This window comes from Balaenoptera borealis, assembly GCF_965194805.1.
Source record: "Balaenoptera borealis genome assembly, chromosome: 6".
In the NCBI taxonomy this organism is placed as follows: Eukaryota; Metazoa; Chordata; class Mammalia; order Artiodactyla; family Balaenopteridae; genus Balaenoptera; species Balaenoptera borealis.
The window spans coordinates 81,713,670-81,734,651 of record NC_138863.1 but is presented as its reverse complement, the minus strand read 5'-3'; the positions used below and the strand labels follow the sequence as shown (position 1 = coordinate 81,734,651).

Below are 20,982 nucleotides of genomic sequence, written 5' to 3'. Positions count from 1 at the left end.
ATTTAAAAGCTGCCTTGTAGGGGACTTCCCTGGTGGTCCGGTGGTTTAGACTTCACCTTCCAATTCAGGGGGTGCAGGTTCCATCCCTGGTCGGGGAGCTAAGATCCCACATGCCTCGGGACCAAAACACCAAAACATAAAACAGAAGCAATATTGTAACAAATTCAATAAAGGCTTTAAAAATGGTCCACGTCAAAAAAATCTTTAAAAAAAACCAACTGCCTTGTCAAGGTAGTTATTTTGAACCTAGAATTACATTCAAATGGAAATTTTATAAATGCAAATGTAAAGCAAAGATCCTCTTGTAAATGAAGATGTTTGAGACTAGTTCCCAGGAGCTAAACTTAGAATTTAAGATAGTAAAATGTCATCCTTGCTGGATGCTGAGTAGTATCTCTCTCTACAAACTTGATTGCTTTGGGAGAAAATGCCCTTAACTTAAAAGGCGACAGGGCTTCCCTGGTGGCACAGTGGTTAAGAATCTGCCTGCTAATGCAGGGGACACGGGTTCGAGCCCTGGTCCGGGAAAATCCCACATGCCGCAGAGCAACTAAGCCCACGCGCCACAACTACTGAGCCTGCACTCTGGAGCCCGTGAGCTACAACTACTGAGCCCACATGCCACAACTACTGAAACCCATGTGCCTAGAGCCCGTACTCTGCAACAAAGGAAGCCAGTGCAATGAGAAGCCTGCACACCGCAAAGAAGAGTAGCCCCCGCTTGCCGCAACTAGAGAAAGCCTGCGCGCAGCAGCGAAGACCCAACGCAGCCATAAATAAATAAATAAATAGATAAATAAATAAATAAAGGGGGACAATAATGACGGAAGAGCTAGCATGGTACCTGGGTCTTGGACTTGCACTGAACCCCTATATTAATCAAAGGGATGGAGGTTAGGCAATAACAGAACTGTTTTCAAGAAAGAATTTGTGAGACTCAGGGCTTAAGGCAGAACTTCAGGGCAGGTGACAGGTAGCTGAGAGCTAATAATAAAAAATAAAAACAATAATAGCAAATACTTCTATAGGGCTTATTCTATGCCAGGCGTTGCTCTAACACATAATACTTGATTTGTATTACTTTATTAATCCTCATAGTAACGTTTGAGGTAGTACGATTATCATCCCTATCATCCCTATTTTACGGATGAATAAACTGAGGCATAGGAGGTTAGGTAGCGTGCCCCAGACCCCCTCTACCAGCTTGTGCTCCCCTCGCCCAGCGCTGGGAGCGTCAGCTCCTCTCTAGAGAGTTGCCCTCCTCCTAACCTGAGAGAGAACTCCACACATCCAGTGACTGACCGACACGGGGGTATAAAGGGCTACCCCCTTCCTCAAAGGGGTGCAGTTATATGCCAGAGTTTCCTGGTGGGACCAGGCTGGAGCTGGTCTCCTGCGGCCTCACCATGCCTCACTCCCCTGCTCCCCTCACTCTTTCAGAAACCACTGCCATGGGACTGCCCATCTCAGGCTTTGCTTCTGGGGAGCCCAAATCAAGACACAAATGCCTTGGACTTCCCCAGTGGCACAGGATAAGACTCCATGCTCCCAATGAGGGGGTCGGGTTCGATCCCTGGTCAGGGAACTAGATCCCACATGCATGCTGTAACTAAGAGTTCACATGCCACAACTAAGGAGCCCTGGAGCCACAACTAAGGAGCCCATGTGCTGCAACTTAGGAGCCCACCTGCCGCAACTAAGACACCGTGCAACCAAATAAATAAATATTAAAAAAAAAAAAAAAAAGGCGCAGCTGCCTTGTCCACCTTACACACCTCTCTTCATCCTACAAAGCATTTCCACCAGAGACAACCTTCTTCTGCCTGGAGGTGGTAAAACAGGTGCGTGCAGGCAGCGTGGTCCTCAGAGAGGCTACACCCAAGCACCGGGTGGTCCCAGCAGGCTAGCAGGTGTGGCGGGATCTCTACAGAGTCGGCATTTCTAGAAGCCACCCTGCCAGTGTCCAGGGATGAGGAAGCCAGGAAGGACCTTCCTTGTGTCACTGAGGTGCACGGTGAGTTGGCCCCCCTGGTGGGAGAAAAGCAATACCCGCTCCTCAGCCCCCCTTCCCTCACTCCTAATGCCTGAACATGGAGGAAGGGGAGTGGGTTATACACAGGAGCTTGCATTCATGCAGCCCTGCTATCTCGAGCCCTACCACCACTGGACCCCTTGATGTCCAAGATTCCAAACAGAGAGACCCAGCGAGAAGCTGGAGCCTTCTCCAAGCTGCCTGAGGCCTGCCTCCCTCCTGGGGGTGCTGTCAGTGGAGACCCCACGCCTCTCCCACAAGAACATGGCTTTACTCTGTGAACACTGCAATTCCACTCCTCTGAAGCCCCCAATTCAGTTATTTTCCAGGTCTCTGTTTCTCTCCTGGATGGCAAACTCCAGGAAGGCAGGCACCATGCCTTGCTTATCTTAGTAGCTCCTGTGGTAGCAAGAATATAAATGTTATTGTTGAGTTGAAAGCATTCTTAGAGTTACATGGTATCGTTTCCTAGGACAGAGTCTTGTGATCAATCTCATTAAATGAGGGAATAAATATTTTCCTTTGATTAGGATATTCCAATAACTCAACCAAAAGTATACTACGGTAGGACTTCCCTGGTGGTCCAGTGGTTAAGACTTCGCCTTCCACTGCAGGGGGTGTGGGGTCAATCCCCGATTGGGGATCTGCATGCCTCATGGTGTGGCCAAAAAAAAAAAACAAAACAAAAGTATATTAAGGTAGATTTGCTAGTTAAGGCCAATTTTTATTTATATTTTAGGGCAGGGAGGCCTATAGGTGTCCTCAAACTCTTTTATTTATTTATTTATTTTTTAGATTTTTTTTTTTTTTTTTTTTTTGATGTGGACCGTTTTTAAAGTCTTTCTTGAATTTGTTACAGTATCGCTTTTGTTTCATGTTTTGATTTCTTGACCCTGAGGCATGTGGGATCTTAGCTCCCCAACCAGGGATGGAACCCTCACCCGCCACCCCCTCATGGGAAGGCTTCGTAACCACTGGACCGCCAGGGGAGTCCCTCCAACTCTTTTAAATAGGAAGATGTCTTTTGTTTTTTAAGTCGATTCCTCAGGCTTACTTGACATTTTGAAAATAGGAAGAGAGTAGGCTGTGATGAGAGTCGTCCAGGCAGAATGAGAGCCTTTCACACAGCGATTTGTTTTGTCCCACGCGTGGAAAATCCCCAAACCATTACTATGTCTTTTGGGAATAAAGTGAGCCGGTCTCAGGGCCCTTCTCTCTCTCTCTCTCTCTCTCTGGTCCCGATCCTCCTCACCTTCTGACCGCGTTCTGCTCACAGATGGAGACTGCAGCTAGGCACAGAGCGCGTGACCCACTTTCAGATGAAAGAGAGCGGAACGTATTCATTTTTTCAACTCTACACATATTTAAAAATAAGTAAACCTCCCTCCCTGCTTCCCTCCCTTCCTCCCTGCTTCCTGTCTCCTTCCCTCCCTCGTCGTGGTAGTAAGTGGCCTCCGTGTGTCCATACCTTAGTCAGCTCGGGCTGCCATAACTAAACGCCACAGACTGGGGGGCTTAAACAACAGAAACTGACTTTCTCACAGCTCTGGAGGCTGGGGGGAGTCTAAGATCAAGGTTCCATCAGGGTCCGGGTGTGGTCAGAGCTCTCTTTCTGGCTGCAGATGGTCACCTTCTCACTGTGTCCTCACGTGGTAGAGAGAGAGGGATTTCTCTCTTCCTCTTCTTACAAGGCCACAGTCCTATCAGATTAGGACCCCACTCTTATAACCTCATTTAACCTTAATTACCTTCCCAAAGGCCCTGTCTCCAGATATGGTCACATTGGAGGTTAAGGTTTCAATATATGAATTTAGGGGGACACGATTCAGTCCGTATTTACAGCCTTGCCCTGCAGCTTTGCAGCCCTCTCTCACTCTGTCTCTGGTCTCAGTCATGTGGCTTGACTTGAAGTGTGAGGCAAGCGGAGGCTTGAAAAGTACACGCACATGTGCACCTAATCTCTTACATAGCTGGGCTTGCTCACGCTACCTCGCCGTGAGAACATGCCTGGGCTGGCTTCCTGGGGTGATGGAGAGAAGTGGAGGGAAGCCTCAACCATCTTAGAACATGCCGACAGCCAGCTGATCCCCCAAAACGGGAGAGAGCCCAGCCAAGTCAGCACAACTGTCCAGAGACTCATAGACTGGAGAGACATAATCTGCAGTTGTTATTTCAGGGCACTGCAAATGAGACCCAAAGGCTGAAACTATCCATACAATCTCCATTCGGTAAGAAGGGCTATCTGTTTGGCTCTGCTATACAGTGAAGCCAAAGGGGGAGGAACAGAGAGCCCATGGAGAGAGTGATGAGTCTCTCCCATTCTATCCCTGGATTTGTATCTTACTGGTGTTTCTAACTGGGCTTAGAACTCTTCTTTCATCTGATCACTCCCCACTTAAAAACTTCCAGTGATTTCCCACTGTCAGCTGAATGCCACCCAGACACCACCACCTGTGGTCCAAGGCTCTCAGTAATCTGGCATAAACACACTTTTCCAATTTTAGTCCCCAGATGTGTCCATTCAAGTTTGCACATCTTTTTCCCTGAAGGTACAAGTGCTTGCATGCCTGGTATTTCCGTAACTTTCAGTAGGAAGTCTGCCTCTGTACACATTTCAGGGTTTGATTTATGTTGCCCTCCCAGAAAAATTGTACACATCTACCCTCCTGCCAGTAGGATAAGAGAAGGTTGCCTTCTTTGTATGCATTACAGCATTAGGTGTTATCATTCTTTGTAATCGTTGCCAGTTTAATAGGCATTCCTTTGGTTACTAATAAGGCTGAATAGTTTTTCATGTATTTAAGGGTAATTTGTAATTCTTTTGTTTATTGAGTTTTTATGCTCTCGGCTAGTTTTTCTATTGTGCATTACAACTGTCATATTGATTTGTAAGAATTCTTTATTAAAGATATCGACTCTTTGTCATATATGTTGCAAAAACCTTCCTTAGCAGGTTGTGTTATTTTATTATTGCGTATGATTTTTGATGTATAAGATTTTATATTTTTATGAAATTTAATATGTTTCTTTTTTTCTTTGATAGTAACCATCTTAAGGGTTTTTTTTGTTGTTTGTTTAGAATGACTATTTCTCTTTTAATCTCTTTATATCTTGTCTCCCAATTAGACTGAAGCTCTTTGAGAGAAGGGTCTCTTTCCAAAGTTGTACTCCTTGACTCTACTCTCTGCCCTATTTCAGTGTAAGTGACAAATAAGTGACAGTTAATTCATTTATTGTTGTGACAGGCAGCCTTCTAAGATGGTCCCCAATGATCCACGCCTCCTGATATTCACACCTAAGTGTAATTCCCTCCTTTTGAAAGCATGCTGGACCTAGTGACTTACTTCTAATCAAGGAAGTATGGAAAAATGATTGGATGAGATTAAGCTATGAAGGACTGTCATTTCTGTCTTGTTTCCTCTCTCTCACTTGCTCTGATGATGTCTACTGCTCTTTTTTTTTGTTTTAATTAATTTATTTTTTATTTGTTTTTTATTTTTGGCTGCGTTGGGTCTTCGTTGCTATGCATGGGCTTTCTCTAGTTGCGGCGAGCGGGGGCTACTCTTCATTGTGGTGCACGGGCTTCCCATCGTGGTGGCTTCTCTTGTTGCAGAGCACAGGCTCTAGGCGCACAGGCTTCAGTAGTTGTGGCACGTGGGCTCTAGAGCACAGGCTCAATAGTTGTGGCGCACGGGCTTAGTTGCTCCACAGCATGTGGGATCTTCCTGGACCAGGGCTCGAACCCATGTTCCCTGCATTGGCAGACGGATTCTTAACCACTGCGCCACCAGGGAAGCCCTCTACTGCTCTTGAGAGGCTCACATGACAAAGAACTGAGGGTAGCCTCTGGCCAACAACCAGTGAGGAATGGGATCCTGCCAAAAAACACAAGACTGAGCAGGAAATGGATCCTTCCCCAGTTTGAGCCTTGAGATGGTTGCAGCCCTGGCTGCATGAGAGATGAAACTTGGGCCACAGGACTCAGCTAAGTGATGCCCAATTCCTGACCCACTGTGAAATAACAAATGCTGTTTTAAGCCACTAGGTGTGGGGGTAATTTGTTACGCAGCAGTAGATAACTAATACCATTGTTGAAAAAAAAATGCTCTAGTCTTTGTGTACTTTTCTCTGACCTCTGTTGAACAAAACCTCATCTTATTTACTGTTTCAAAAAGTGAAGGAGAATCTCTATAGGGAACCACATCAACCTTGGAATTCACAGTCTTTATTTAACATATTTACAAGGAATTGATTTGCCAAGGATGCTGCTGTATTTCTCCACTGTGGGCAATAGGAAATGTGTTTTTATTTATTCTTCTTTCCCACAGTGTCTGAGGAGGATGGAGCTGCTGACTAGAGGAGGCCCCTGTGTTTTGCTGAGCACAGTGATAAGTTAGAGGCTGCAAGCCTGGGACGCAGCTGGAACACCACAGACTGACTCTGCTTCAGGGAAGAGCAGTGCAGGAAATGTCAGGACCTGGAGAGAGGTGTCACATGGGGTGTTGGGATGGAAAAGGACCCTCTGTGGTGCATGATGGAGATGGGAATTTGGAGACATGAAGTCTGTCTAGTAGTGATTTTTAAACAGTTCACTGTGGGGTGTGTAATAGAAATCCCTCATCTGGGATTCCTGTTACATTTTTAGTAAAGTTTGCATTACTTCCTAAGCTTTCCTGAGAGTGGATTTTTTAGAGGGACTAACAATGTTGAATTCTGTCTCCAAGTAGGGCCTGAATGAAGTTAGGCATAGTTGCTGAAAGATGAGGGAGTCGTTGACATTCAGGTCACACTAGGATTGTGCTGTCAGCCCGGAGAAGGGCAGGGGTGCCCGTGCCCCTCACCTCCTGCATCTCGGCTCCTAACTGGGCCTGGTGCCTGGTACCCCGTTGCCAGAGCTCATTCACAGGTGGACCCCTACCTCTACCCCCAGGACACAAGCGTTTGGCTTTTCTCTCTCCTCTGCTCTCCCTCCTTAGACTCAGGGGTTCTCCATTGTATTTGTCCAGAGCCCTGGATTTTTTTCTGCAAGAGTTAATACTAAAGATTTAATCTAGTAAAATGAATCGCAGTTGATGTGTCAGCTCCCCTACAGAGAACAGGCTTTCTCCTTCAGATCAGCTAATGTCATGTTAAAAGGAAGTGATAGTCTTTGCTTCTTCCCCACTGACCTGGGTTATCTGGGCCTCTTGAGGTGCTAAATTTTAAAAGACACCCTGATCTTCCCTTCCATGGCAATAGGTTATTTTTGCAAGTTTTAAAGGGATTTTTCGACACTTTAAAAAACATTTTCACCTGTTCATTTGGTTTTTAATCTGCACTAGGGCCAGATATTTTTTGTACTTATAGGAATGGAGCTGGGCCCAGACCATCAGAAATGATTAAACCCACACGGGAACCTGCAGACCCCAGGGTTTGAGTTAAATGACTATCCCAGTGACTGCCAAAGATGGGGAGCTGATGTGAAAATTGAAGCAATTACCTAGATCACTCAGGCAGAAGGATTTCTGAGGCTTCTTTTCCTTGAACAATCCAGATAATTGCTTCAATTTACACTTCTCACTAGCAGTAGAGACTGGGATAGAAACTGTTCTCCAGGACTGAGCTGAATAGAGAATCAGAGTGCTCAGAAAATGATTCTGATCACTGCAGAGAGAAGGGGGGGTGGGGTGGGGGTGGGGGTGGGATTCACATGCCTTGATTTCTGTTAGGCTCGAGCTAGTCAAAGGGAGACTGTTCATTGTTGCCTGAATGATCCAGATAATTCCTTATTTATTTTCTGTCCCATCTCAACATTGAATTTTTTGGGCCAAGCAGGTGTTGCTGGTGGAGGCGTCGGAAGAAACTGTGGCTGGGGAACTTGGAGGCTGTTTGAGGCCCTCACCCCGTGCTAGTGGGTGAATTCCTCAGTTCATTAACTGCCCTCAAAGGACCTATAAATTCCAGCTTCAAGAAGGCTTTGCTGGGTCAGGAAGGAGGGGAGTGGAGTAGGCGCTGTCCTGGAAGAGCATAGCACACCTCTTAACCATGAGCAAAAATCAGGGCAGCAGGACTTGACCAATCCCTGAAGCAGATGATTCCTTTACTAGGACACTCAGGGATTCATCGCTGCAACGGGAAATGCACATTTGTTGAATGAATGAGTGAGTGATGCATGAACACATGAAAGACATTTATTGAGTTGCTACTTTGTGTCTGGCATTATGCCGGGCCTTGGAATAATTCACTTTATATTATTATATACTTTTCTTTCTTCTCATGTTTTCTTGGAAGGGGTGATTCCCCCAATCTCTTCACAACCTCTCCCAAACCTTATTTCCAAGCATTTCGGCACATATTTCTCTTTCAATTCTCACTTATCCAGAAGAGATAATATTTTTAGCACCATTTCAACAGATGGTGTAAAAAAAATCATTCAGAGAAGTTGAACATATTTTCCAAAGTCACAGAACTTGTTAGCAGCAGAATGAATGAAAAATGCAGGTCCAGTGGTTAGGACTCCACACTTCCAGTGCAGGGGACAGCGGTTCTATCCCTGGTCAGGTAACTAAGGTCCCACATGCTGCGTGGTGTGGCCAAAAAAATAAATAAAATGAACTATGAAATTCTATTTAAAAATGCATGTCCTGAGCCCAAGGCTCCATCTACAATGCAAGATCATCATTTCCAGGTTCATGTATTCATTCGTTTGTCCTTGCCATTATCATGATCATGATGGACACGGACTGATATTCCAGAAAATATTTTTATCAAGTACGTAAATAACGCATGATCCCCACAACATAGATAAGGGAGCAAGACGTACACACAAGACATTTAACAGAAAGAAAAATACTGTGAAGAGTAAAGAACTAGAGAACAGAACCAGACAATGATAGGAATGTCACTGCAAGACAGCAAGTGCTCAAGTGTCAAATCCAGGGGACCGACGGGCCTGAGACAGCAGAGAGCTCTGTGGGCTAGAGCTGTTCAGGAAGGTTTTCTAAAAATCAATTTCTTTTTCCTGCACTGTTAATATATTTTTAAAAACTGAGATATAATTGATATATAGCATTGTATTCATATATATGTATATTGTGAAATGATCACCACAGTAAGTTTAGTTAAAATCCATCCCCATATATAGTTACAGTTTCTTTTTCCATGATGAGAACTTTTGAGATTTTCTCTTAGCAACTTTCAAATATGCAATGCGGTATTATTAACTATAGTCACCATGCTGTACATGACATCTCCAGGACTTATTTATCTTATAACTAGAAGTTTGTACCATTTGACCCCCCTCTCCCTCACCCCCTGCTCTGGCAATCACCAATCTGTTCTCTGTATCTACGAGTTCGGTTTGTTTTTCTTAGATTCCACATATAAGTGAGATCATACAGTATTTGTCTTTCTCTGGCTTGTTTCACTTAGCCTCTTGACATAATCTCTCATTAATTTCACTCTGGTCGCATAGGTTTCCTCGCTGTCCTGGGTATGTAAGCTTAATCTGACCTCCAGACTGTGTCTCTTGCTCTCTTGCCCCCTAGATATCTTCTGGTATCACTTAATACCCTTTCAGCTGCAAGTCACAGAAAGTTGACTTGAAGAATAGGCAAGTTTACTGGCTCAAGAAAGAAATCTAGAGAAGGGTGGGTTTTGGGTTGTTGAATCTCAGTGGCTCGATCATGTGATCAAAGGCCCAGGATTTTTGGTCTCTTGGCTCTGTTGCCCACAGCTTGGCTTCATCCTAAACCTTGTTCTCCATGCAGTCACAGAATGTGTCAGTAACAGTTGGTGTTGAATGTCATCCTTTAGCCGAGGAGGGAAAGGTTGGGAAATAGAATCTCTTTCCAAAAATTTGGCAAACTTTTCTTTTATCTCCTTGGCTTCATCCTGCCCACCCCTGAGGATGGGATGATCTTGTTTGGCTGAGACTAACCAAAGCCCATCTCCAGAGCTGGGGATGGTTCTCCACAGCATGTTCTGGCTTCACAGTAGGGAGTGGTGGGATGGATGTCAAGGAATTAACCCCAATGACCCAATCACCTCCCTTTCTCTTTTTACTCCTTCCCCCCTGGGGAAATCTATTATTAATTTGTTTGTTTCTCCAGCTTTATTGCGATATAATTGACCTGTAACATTGTATAAGTTTAAGGTATATAAACTTGTTAATTTGATACACTTACATTTTGCAAGATGATTATCACTATAGTGATAGCTAACACCTGCATCATGTCACATAATTACCATTTCTTTTTGGTGGTGAGAACATTTAAGATCTATTCTCTGAGCAACTTTCAAGTACTTGGTACAGTATCGTTAACTATAGTCACTATGCTGTACATTACATCCCCAGGACTTATTCATTCTGTAAGTAGAGGTTTGTACTCCTTGACCAACATCTGCCATTCCCCCCAACCACCAGCCCTGGTAATTCCATTCTATTTTTTCTTTATCTTTTAAAAAATTGAGATAAAATTGACATATGACATTGTATCAGTTTTAGGTGTACCACATTATGATTTGATATATGTATATTGTGAAACGATTACCAGAATAAGTTTGGTTAACATCCATCACTGGACACAGTGATGAGAACTTTTAAGGTCTACTCTCTTAGCAACTTACAGATATGCAGTATGGTAGTGTTAACTATAGTCAACATGCTGTACATGACATCTCCAGGACTTATTTATCTTATAACTAGAAGTTTGTACCTTTGACCACCTTCATCCAGTTCACCACTCCCCCACTCCCTGCCTTTAGTAACCACAAATCTGATCTCTATATCTGAGTTTGGCTTTTTTCAGATTCTACATATAAGTGAGGTAACACAGTATCTGTCTTTCTCTGACTTATTTCACTTAGCATAATGCCCTCAAGCTCCATCCATGTTGCTGCAAATGCAGGATTTCCTTCTTTATTATGGCTTAATAATACCCTATTGTATATATACCACATCTTCTTTATCCATTTGTCTGCAGTTGGACACAATTTTTTCCATGTCTTGGCTATTGTAAACAATGCTACAGTGAACACAAGGATACAAACATCTTTTCAAGATAGGGATTTTGTTTCCTTTGGGTAAATATCCAGAAGTGGAATTGCTAGATCATCATATGACAGTTCTGTTTTTAAGTTTTTGAGGAAACTCCATACTGATTTTTTTTTCTTTTTTTAATAGTGGCTGCACAAATTTACATCCCTACCAACAGTGCACAAAGGTTTCTTTAAAAAACTGTGGTAAAATAGGGACTTCCCTGGCGGTCCAGTGGTTAAGACTCCGTGCTTCCACTGCAGGGGGCACGGGTCCAATCCCTGTTGGGGAACTAAGATCCCACATGTGGCGTGGTCCAAAAATCAAGAAAAAACCCCAAACAATTGGATCTGAGTGCGCCAACCCGTGATGTCAGAAACATACTCCAAATATAGGAATCACTTTTTAAAAATGTGGTAAAATATACTACAACAACATAAAATTCATATTATATTTTATAGCATAAAAGTTACTATTTAAACCATTATTTCAGTGTACAGTTCAGTGGTATTAAGTACATTCACATTGTTGTGCAGTCATCACCACCATCTATCTCCATTTTTCATCTTCACAAACTAAAACTCCATACCTATTAAATAGTAACTTCCCATTCTCCCCTCCCCCAAGCCACTGGCAACTACCATTCTGCTTTCTGTCTTTAGGAATTTGACTACTCTAAGTACCTCATATAGATGGAATTGATACTGTATTTGTCCTCTTGTGATTGGCTTATCTCACTTAATGTCCCCAAGGTTCATATATGTTGTAGCACGTGTCTAAATTTCCTTCCTTTTTAAGGCTGAATAATAGTCATTGTATGTATATACCACATTTTGTTTACCCATTCTGCATAGATGACTTGGACACTTGGGTTGCTTCCACGTTTCAGCTATTGAGAATAATGCTGCTATGAACATGGGTATACACATATCTGTTTGAGCCTCTGATTTCAATTGTTTGAGGTATATACCCAGAAATGGAATTGCTGGATCGTATGGTGATCTACTTCTAACTTTTTGAGGAATGGCCGTAATGTTTTCCATGGCAGCCACACCATTTTACATTCCAACCAACAGTGTACAATAGTTTCGATTTTTCCACATCTTCCTGAACACTTATTTTCTATTTTTTTTTTTTTGAGAAAAGCCTTCCTAATGGGTATGAAGTGGTACCTCATTGTGGTTTTGATTTGCATTTCCCTAATGATGAGTGATGTTGAGCATCTTTTCACGTGCTTATTGGCCATTTGTGCATCTTTTTCAAAGAAAGTTCTTTTCAGGTCCTTTGCCCATTTTTAAACCATATTTTAAAATATTGTTGATTTGTAGGAGTTCTTTATATATTCTGGATATCAATCTCTTATCAGATATATGATTTGAAAATATTTTCTCCCCATCCTGTGAGTTGCCTTTTCACTCTGTGGATAGTATTGTTTGATGCATAAAAGTTTATCATTTTGATATTGTTCAGTTTATCTATTTTCTCTTTTGTTGTCTGTGCTTTGGTGTTTCTTTTTAATTTTTTTGAATCCTACCTAGTCCATCTCCTTGATTAAGCCTTCTCAGCACCACTGAGCATTGTACCGCAGTACTGACTTGTTTCTAAGTTGCCTGAGGGCGATGACTTACTTTGCAATTTCCCCTCAAGTGGGGGACCATAGTCCCCTTGAGTTCACTTAATAAACCTAAATGTATATAGTGGCAGCAAATGTCATTTGTTCAATCAGTAGTTGATGGATGGATAGGTGGATGAATAAATGAAGAGTGAACCCAGGGACACACAGTCGGTTCTCTCTCACCACCCCAGGTTATCCATGTTCTGACCTTTTCAGACAAACCAGTGTGTGTGAGCTTCTAGGCATCCTCTGGTGGGTTCAGGGAAACTGGGGATTGGACTGCCCTCTCCAGTATATTGTGAAGTTGACAACTGAAGATTGTGGGTGTCTGAGCCAGAGAACTACTTAGGTGAAAATAGATGAACATGTAGCATTTGGGCCTTTTAAAACCTACTTTCACTGTATCTGAGGACAAGAAATAAAATTGGTGCTGCTCACAATAGCTGACAAAAGTTTATTTCAGAAGCTGTGTCTTCTCAGCTAGGTGGAGAACCTCTATTCCCAGGTACACCTGCATTTAATCAACAGATGTGTTCCTGAAATTAACTGAGTAAATTACTTGTTTTACACTCATTTGTTCATAACATCATCATCATCATCATCATCATATCTAACTTTCAAAGGTTTATACCATACATGTGTCAGGCAGCATGCTAGGTGCTTTATAAGTATTATTTCTTCTAATTCCCTCAAAAACTCTATGAGATGGTATCATTACTCCAATGATAGAGATGAGGAAACTGAGTCTTAAGGAAATTAAATACCTTGCCATGGGTCCTACATCTGTGTTGTTTATTATGTGCTAAATGCTAGAGACATAAAGATGAGGCAGATATCATTGCCCATGGAATTGCAGTGACAGAGGTGGACACAGGAGATAATGAGACAACAAGGAGGACCACCTACTCTCTGTCAGTGTTTAGTGAGTCAGGGAAGGCTTCCTAAGGAGGGAGGGCTCACTTAGGCCTCCTTCCTAAGGAGGGAGGGCTGAGCTGAGTCTTAGAGGAAAAGATAGCACTGGAAAGGGAGAGTGGACATCTAATTGTTCTGCCAGCCCTGCAAAATGCTATTCTTCTGGGACTGATGTCCCTCTTCTTTTGTGTAGCTTCCGACCATGAGATTCCTGCAGGATCTCACAAAGTCCTTGACTCTGATCGAGTTGTCTAGAGGTAGACACCAACCGAAGCCCAGGCCAATCACAGACTTGCCCTAGGGGTTTTCAAACCAAATCTCTGAACAAACATCTATCCTTATCTAATGGTAGAAATTGAAGAATGAACGCAGAGGCTGTTGGCAGCTGGGTTTCTTGACATGTTGAAGGGATGATCTAGAGGGAGAGTAAGGCCAATAAAAAGAGAGAACAGGGACCAGTGGTAGAGAGAGTCTTGGTAGTCTGCCTGTTCCCTGGCTTGGTTTTTCATCATTCCTTTAATAAGCCAGATCAATCTGTATTCTTCTTCTTTTCGTTTATTTATTTTTTATTTTTTAAATTCATCTTTATCAGAGTATAATTGCTTCACAATACTGTGTTAGTTTCTGTTGTACAACAAAGTGAATCAGCCATATGCATACATATATCCCCATATCCCCTCCCTCCTGAGTCTCCCTCCCACCCTCCCTCCTTTAACTCAGTGGCTCCAGGTGGATTTCTATCAATCACTTTCCACTTCTATCACTTTCCACGGTAAGAGCCCTAATATACATACTTACTAATAGGCATGAATGCTTGACTCTGGGAGAGTAAATGCTTAAACAAAATACCAGAAGCAAGCAGAGCAAGAGGTGAATTTAAACAGAGGAAGCCGCAAGTAGTTTGGTGTTTGTCAGAGTGTAAACATCAAGACAAGAAGTGGCAAGAGATGAAGCTAATAAGTAGACAGACTCTAATCATGGGACCTGGATATATTTTGCAAAGTACTTTGGACTGAATCCTGTACATATTCTGTTCATTCTACAGGGTTATAAGTAGGCATTAGGCAGAGGTTCTGTAAACTGTACGATAATTAGTAGTAATTAAGAGGCTCTTAACCTGGGAGTCACAGACAGGCTTCAGCTGTCTCCAATCCCTCTCAAATAGCATGAAAAATCTGTGGGTGTGTACAGGTTTATTTGTCTTTGTTTTTGTTATGGAAGAGGTCCCTAACTTTCATCAGATATTAAAGGAGTCCCTGACCCAAAATATGTATGAACTGCTATCTATGTACAGGCATTTTCAGGAGTTACTGACTTCAAATATTCATGCAAATCTCATTGCCCCCCTCCCTCCAGTTTCCTCACGACGCTTAAGAACTGTTGAGCACAGAGAAAATGCTTCATAACTGTTTGGTTGGACACTGTCTTAAGAGGGGATTTTCCTTTGGGATCATGCAACGATGTAAAGAGATGATATAGACCTGGTTATTTATAGAGATTTTAACCGGGAATTCTGGATGTGACATCCATCCTGTTATTGACTTGGGCAGCCAGCCAAGACCTGCAGGCTCTCGGAGGTGTCACCCGGGGCACCAACGTTGTCCCCGAAAGCCAACTCCAAGCATCCTTGTCCTTCCACCCGCAGGTGCAACGACTACAAGTCCCAGGGCGCTTCGCTCTTGGAGCCCGGGCGAGGGCGGGGCGGATCTCCGCAGTGACGTCACCATCCCGGGGCGGACCGAGGGAGGGCGGGGCGAAGGGGCGGGGCGGGGAGGCGGCGGGGCGGGGAGGCGCCGGAGCGCGCTGGTGCTGATGCAGGATGGCTGAGCTCGCAGGAGCCCGGGAGGTCTGAGCCGGGAGAGGCTTGCTCCCTGCGCATCGCCTCGTCCGCCCGCCGCGTGGTCCTGGGCAGGTGGGCCCGGGACGCAGCGCAGGGCCAGGGCAGGGCCAGGGAAGGCAGGTGTGCAGCCGGACGGGCCAAAGGTTGATAGACTGCCCACCTACCAGGTCTCGGAGCGGCGAGAGCTGCCCAGCCCGCCGAGTTCGCGATGACCTGCTGAGAAGCTTCGTCGGAGGCTGCGGGAGGCGGCCTCGCTGCGGGCGGTGCGGTTCTCGACCACCTCCCTAGTTGTGCGGAACCCCGTCCCCCCGCCCATCCCCGCGCCCCTTTCCTCTGCCGCCGGCAGAGATGGCGGATCCAGCCGAATGCAGCATCAAAGTGATGTGCCGGTTCCGGCCACTCAACGAAGCTGAGATCCTCCGCGGGGACAAATTCATCCCCAAATTTAAAGGCGATGAGACCGTGGTGATCGGGGTAAGTGGCTGGGAAGTATGACCTCCCCTGCTGTTTCGCGCCGCAGCCCCGACGCCCCAGATAAGGCAGAGATGCTCGGGCTACCCCTTCGGACATCCCCTCGGGGCTGCCCTCTAGGGTGGACTTGACGAGAAATCCCCTCCCCCCAACCCTGTATTTCCCCCCTGGGCCGGTGGAGGGTCGACTGGGGACCATGGGGCGGGCCCCAGGCGGCGGGGGTCGGGGTGGGGGGCGAGGAAGGGTTCGGCGCCGCCATTGTTATTGGGGTGCGGGCCCGAGTGGGCCCATTGTTCCCCGCCCTGGCCACACCGCGTGGGTAGTGTGTTCAGGTTACCCTCAAGCCCACGTGTAACCCACAAATGATTCCAGGCGTTGGTTCAATTTATCGAACACTTTGCCTCTTCTCACGAGCTTGGTGAAAGAAAAAAGGTACTGGAAAAATCCTAGCCTCGGCCGGGAGCTCCCACAGCTGTGCAGAATTGGCTCCCCGCGGCGTTCCTCCTTGCTCTGCACGCGGAAGGCGGGGGATGGGGGAACACTGGTGGCCTTGGTGTCTCCTCCTGCTTCCTCTCAACCCAGGCTGCCCTGGCTTGGACCTCGGTTCCGACCCTTCCGCAATAGGGCGACCCCCACCTGGTGTCCGCAGACCCTCGGGTGTGCTTCACGCTGGGTGGAGAGGAGGCTGTGCGCCCACGTTTGTGGGGCTGGGGGTCCGGGGCGCAACCAAATAGCCTCTGTGCCCAAAGAAGTTACTTTGTGTGGCTGGGGTCCCCCTCCCTCTTGGTCTCCCTTCCCACGTTACCCCTCCCCCCTTCCCTCACCTCCGCAGACTTGGCTCTATTTCTGCAGCGGGGCTGCTGGTGGGGGGAGGGAATACCATTGGGTTTTAGTTCTTAAAGGAATATGTCAAATGAAATAAGCCAGCCTCCCCCCGCTCCACCGCCCTTCCCCCTCCGCTGGCCCCAGCGTGTGTAGCTGATGGTGCCCTCTTTGTATGCGAGTCGCGTGGGGAGGGACCGAGTTAATGGGAGCCTCCCGATCCCTGCTGACACGTTCCTGGCAGCCTGCTCGAGGCTGCTGATGCAGCCTTCCCGGCCTCAGCATTGATTAAGTGATGTCATCCCGTTTACTGAGCATGCTCCGACTAACCCCCTCCCTCCTATTTCCCCCAGGGGCTGGTGTATTTAGGTCAAGTGATTGACAGGTGACAATTTACTTAGGGTCTCTGCCCGAGTCAGCCCGGCCTTTCTTAAGCAGCAGAGGCCGACATTTGCCGGCCCAAGCAGTCCCAGCATCTTCGCCAAGGTTGTGCCGCAGTCCCTGGTAAGGGACCCGGGGACTAGCAGGTGCTGGCTGAACCGGAAGACAGGCGCTCTGCGCGCCAGGGGAACGGAGGCAAGGCTCTGGCCTCAGGGCTTCATCTTGTACCTGCCTTAGGAAGGCAGCTCCTCTTGACGCCCTCTTCTCTCCTCCCAGTTTTCACAGTCATCAGAAAACCGTGACCTCCAAATGCTATGGGGATGGTCGTTCACTCTGAGAGCTGACCTAAGAGGGCAGGAAAGAGGGGTTTTCTATCTGCTTAGTGTTAAATTGAAGAAAAGATGTATGCTACAATTATTGATGAGGAGGAAAATTCTATACTTAAAGGCAGACATGGGATAGTGACATATCTATGGCCAGTACATGGGGCAGATGGGGCAGAGGTGTTGGATACACCTCTAAGCTAGGGTCAGCCTATAGTCTGATTTGCTATTTCCTGAGCCACGCTATGGTTTAGATAGGGTGGGAGTTACTGGGGACATCTAGTCCCTGCCCCTTGTCTTGTAACAATTTTTTAACAAATAATTGTGCAGCCCTAGAACATGTTCTGATGACCCTATTTTTTTCAGAGGTTTCAAAGAAAAGCTGAAGTTGTTTCTTCCCTTTTTCCTCCTTCTCCTCCTGCCCCTTCTCCTCCTTCTCCTTTTCCTTCTTCCTCTTCCTCCATCTTCTAAGGGTGATATACCAGGACTAATGAAGTGGAATAATAAATCATCCCTTTGATCTGTGTGCAAGGCAGAGATCCTCAATCTTACAGTTACTCTTTAATTTTGACACTACTATGAGTATATATTTAATTCCCGTCTACATATTCATGTTATTGAGTGAATAAAGTAAAACAAAGTCACCATATAAAAGAAGTATATTAAACAAAAGATTGTGGATGTGAATACACATGTAGCTCTTCAACTGTAAATTAACATTTTTGATCATCTTACTATAATCCTTTTTTTAAAAATTTTTATTTATTTATTAATTTTGGCTGCATTGGGTGTTCGTTGCTGCACACGGGCTTTCTCTAGGTGTGGCGAGCGGGGGCTACTCTTCGTTGCGGTGCGCGGGGTTCTCATTGCGGTGGCTTCTCGTTGCGGAGCACGGGCTCTAGGTGCGCAGCGTTCAGTAGTTGTGGCACGCAGCCTCAGTAGTTGTGGCACACGGGCTTAGCTGCTCCGTGGCATGTGGGATCTTCCCGGACCAGGGTTCGAACCCGTGTCCCCTGCATTGGCAGGTGAATGCTTAACCACTGCGCCACCAGGGAAGTCTCTTACTATAATCCTTTAATACAACAGAGAGTTTTCAGTTTTCTTTAAGATAAATTTTTCTTTGAAATAAAGCATTCATATAGAAAAGTGTTTTCATAAGTGTACAGCTTGATGATTTTTTTAAAATAAACACTCCCTTGTAACCACCTCTTCGACTAAGAAACAGACATTTTCAGGACTGCAGAATTCTCCCTAGTGTCCCTCCCAGTCACTGACTCCCTCTGCCTCAGGGTAACTACTATTCTGACTTCTAATGCCATAGATTAGTTTAGTTTAGTTTTTTTTTTTTTTAAGCTTTATCTGCATAAAACCATACAGTATGTTCACTTCTGTGTGTGAGTTCTTGCGCTCAACATTACGCTTGTCAAATTCATCCATGTTGTGGTGTGTAGCTGCAGTTTGTTTATCCTCATTGTTCTGTAGTATCTCATTATATGAATATACCACAGTTTATTTATCTAGTAACTGTTTGGTAGTAACTGTTTGTATAGTTTCCACTTTGGGGCTCTTATGGATGGAGCTGCTATGAACACTGTTTTACACATCTTTCAGTGAGTGTGGTACAGAACAGAAGACTGCCAGATGCTGAAGGGTGCTGGGACTTCGGTTGGCATGTGCTAGGACCCTTCCCATTCCTAATTAATAATATGTAACTAAAGGAAGTGACAGTTCTGGCAGCCTGTATCACACTTTGTATACCAAGTAGAATGGCTCCCAAGTCAATTCAGTAGGAACCATCCCACATGGCTCAGTTGCAGGTGGAGACTGCCTTAGGTGGGCATTCCCTTCCTTGCTTGCAGGGACAGAGGTTGTGGGGATGACCAAAGAAGCCCAGAGCCATCCAGAAATGTCACCTTCACTCCCAAGAGAGATGAGTGAAGAATGAATTTCTGGGCAGTTATCTGTGAGTACAAATTCAGAATCCCAGACATTCTATTTGTTTTTGAAACTGGGGTGATTTTATTTCCTTTAAAGTCTTGTTCATTTCTGGTGGAGATGTATGCTAAGAGGGAGATTTTGCAGGTGGAGTTCCTAGATTTTTCTTTTTTAAGAAATGTCCTCTCTTGGAGGGATTATCTCTACCATTCTTGCTTTCCCGCCCCCCCCCCCCCCCCCAGATTCCTGTGCAGAGCTTTCTTTCCCTGACTGCTCCAGCCACAGTCTCTTCCCACTATGAACTCTTGTAGCATTTATTTTGTATGTGATCTCATGATTTTTTTGCCTTAGATTATTATTAATTTTGATCATATGTTTAATGACATTGTAAGGCATGTGTAGAGACAAGGCCCATCCATGTTTTGCTTCTTTGTACTTCCCAGGGCCTTGCCCATAGAAGGCACTTAATAAATATTTATTTATCTCTTTGTTGAGTCTAGAAATCTTAACTCTGATGTATTTAACTGATTTCATGGACTTTTAATTGACTGTAGGCTGTCGGGGGTAGTTAAAAAATAAGTTTAAAGAGATGTGCTATTCCTTTGAGCAGGCCTGGTAAGAGAGCATATAATACACTTAAATGTTATAAGAAAATTGGGAAAGAACTGTACCCAGCTTTGTTAAAAATTAGGAGCGCTAATGACACTCATGATGAGCTAGAAGTGGGGGGCGGGTCTAGGGACTCCATGTTAATTCTTCAGAGAAAAATATTGTATCTACAGCATTTCTCAGAATACTCCTCCATTAGCTGCTAAAAATCCGCGCGAGTCATCCATTACTTTGAGCTCTGCCTATTGGTTTTTTGTTTGTTTGTTTGTTTGTTTGTTTTTTATTTATTTTTGGCTGCGTTGGGCCTTTGTTGCTGCAGGCAGGCTTTCTCTAGTTGTGGCGAGCGGGGGCTACTCTTCATTGCAGTGGCTTCTCTTGTTGCGCAGCACGGGCTCCAGAGCACAGGCTCAGTAGTTGTGGCTCACGGGCTTGGTTGCTCCGTGGCATGTGGGACCTTCCCGGACCAGGGCTCGAACCTGTGTCCCCTGCACTGGCAGGCGGATTCTTAACCGCTGCGCCACCAGGGAAGCCCTGCCTATTGGTTTTGATGCATCTGTATTGATGGAACTCTGTCTTAGAGAGTTCTCAGTGAGGTTCTTTGAAATGGACTTATACCCTTCAGTTTTGGGCTTTCCTCTTGTTTGCAATCCTGGGAAAGCAGGTGTTGTTAACCATGGGTGCTTTCCCTGGGGCAATGTAAGTTTTGACTTGTTTGAAAGCCAAAGCAAAATATTAGCTATAAACCCTGAGCTGGCCTTCGGGTGGAAAGTGGCCTCAGGCTGTAGGAGCTTAGATTAGTTCTGGGCAGTGGATGGGCAGGGAAGGCAGGGGCCAGGACAGAGACCAAATTCCAAGCCTGAGTTATCGTTGTGGAGATTATGGGCTGAAGATGTGAAGAAATATGGCTAGAACTTTTCTTTTTGTCCATAGCAATGGTCTTTTAAAGCAAGAATATTTTCCTTTAAAATTTATACAGAGTAAAGTCACTCTTTTTGGTGTGTAGTTCTATTGTAGGGGTGTGAAAAA

General features: G+C 45.1%; 1 protein-coding gene across 2 annotated transcripts in view; it reads left to right on the top strand.

The window, feature by feature from the left end:
• Positions 1–15,357: 15,357 nt before the first annotated feature.
• Positions 15,358–20,982, top strand: part of KIF5C (kinesin family member 5C) — a 174,442-nt gene continuing 168,817 nt past the window's right edge. For both annotated transcript variants that reach the window (XM_082397238.1, XM_082397239.1), the window contains exon 1: positions 15,358–15,889. In XM_082397238.1, the coding sequence (XP_082253364.1) occupies positions 15,764–15,889 (126 nt within the window). In that variant the 5' untranslated portion in view covers positions 15,358–15,763. The remainder of the gene's footprint in view (positions 15,890–20,982) is intronic.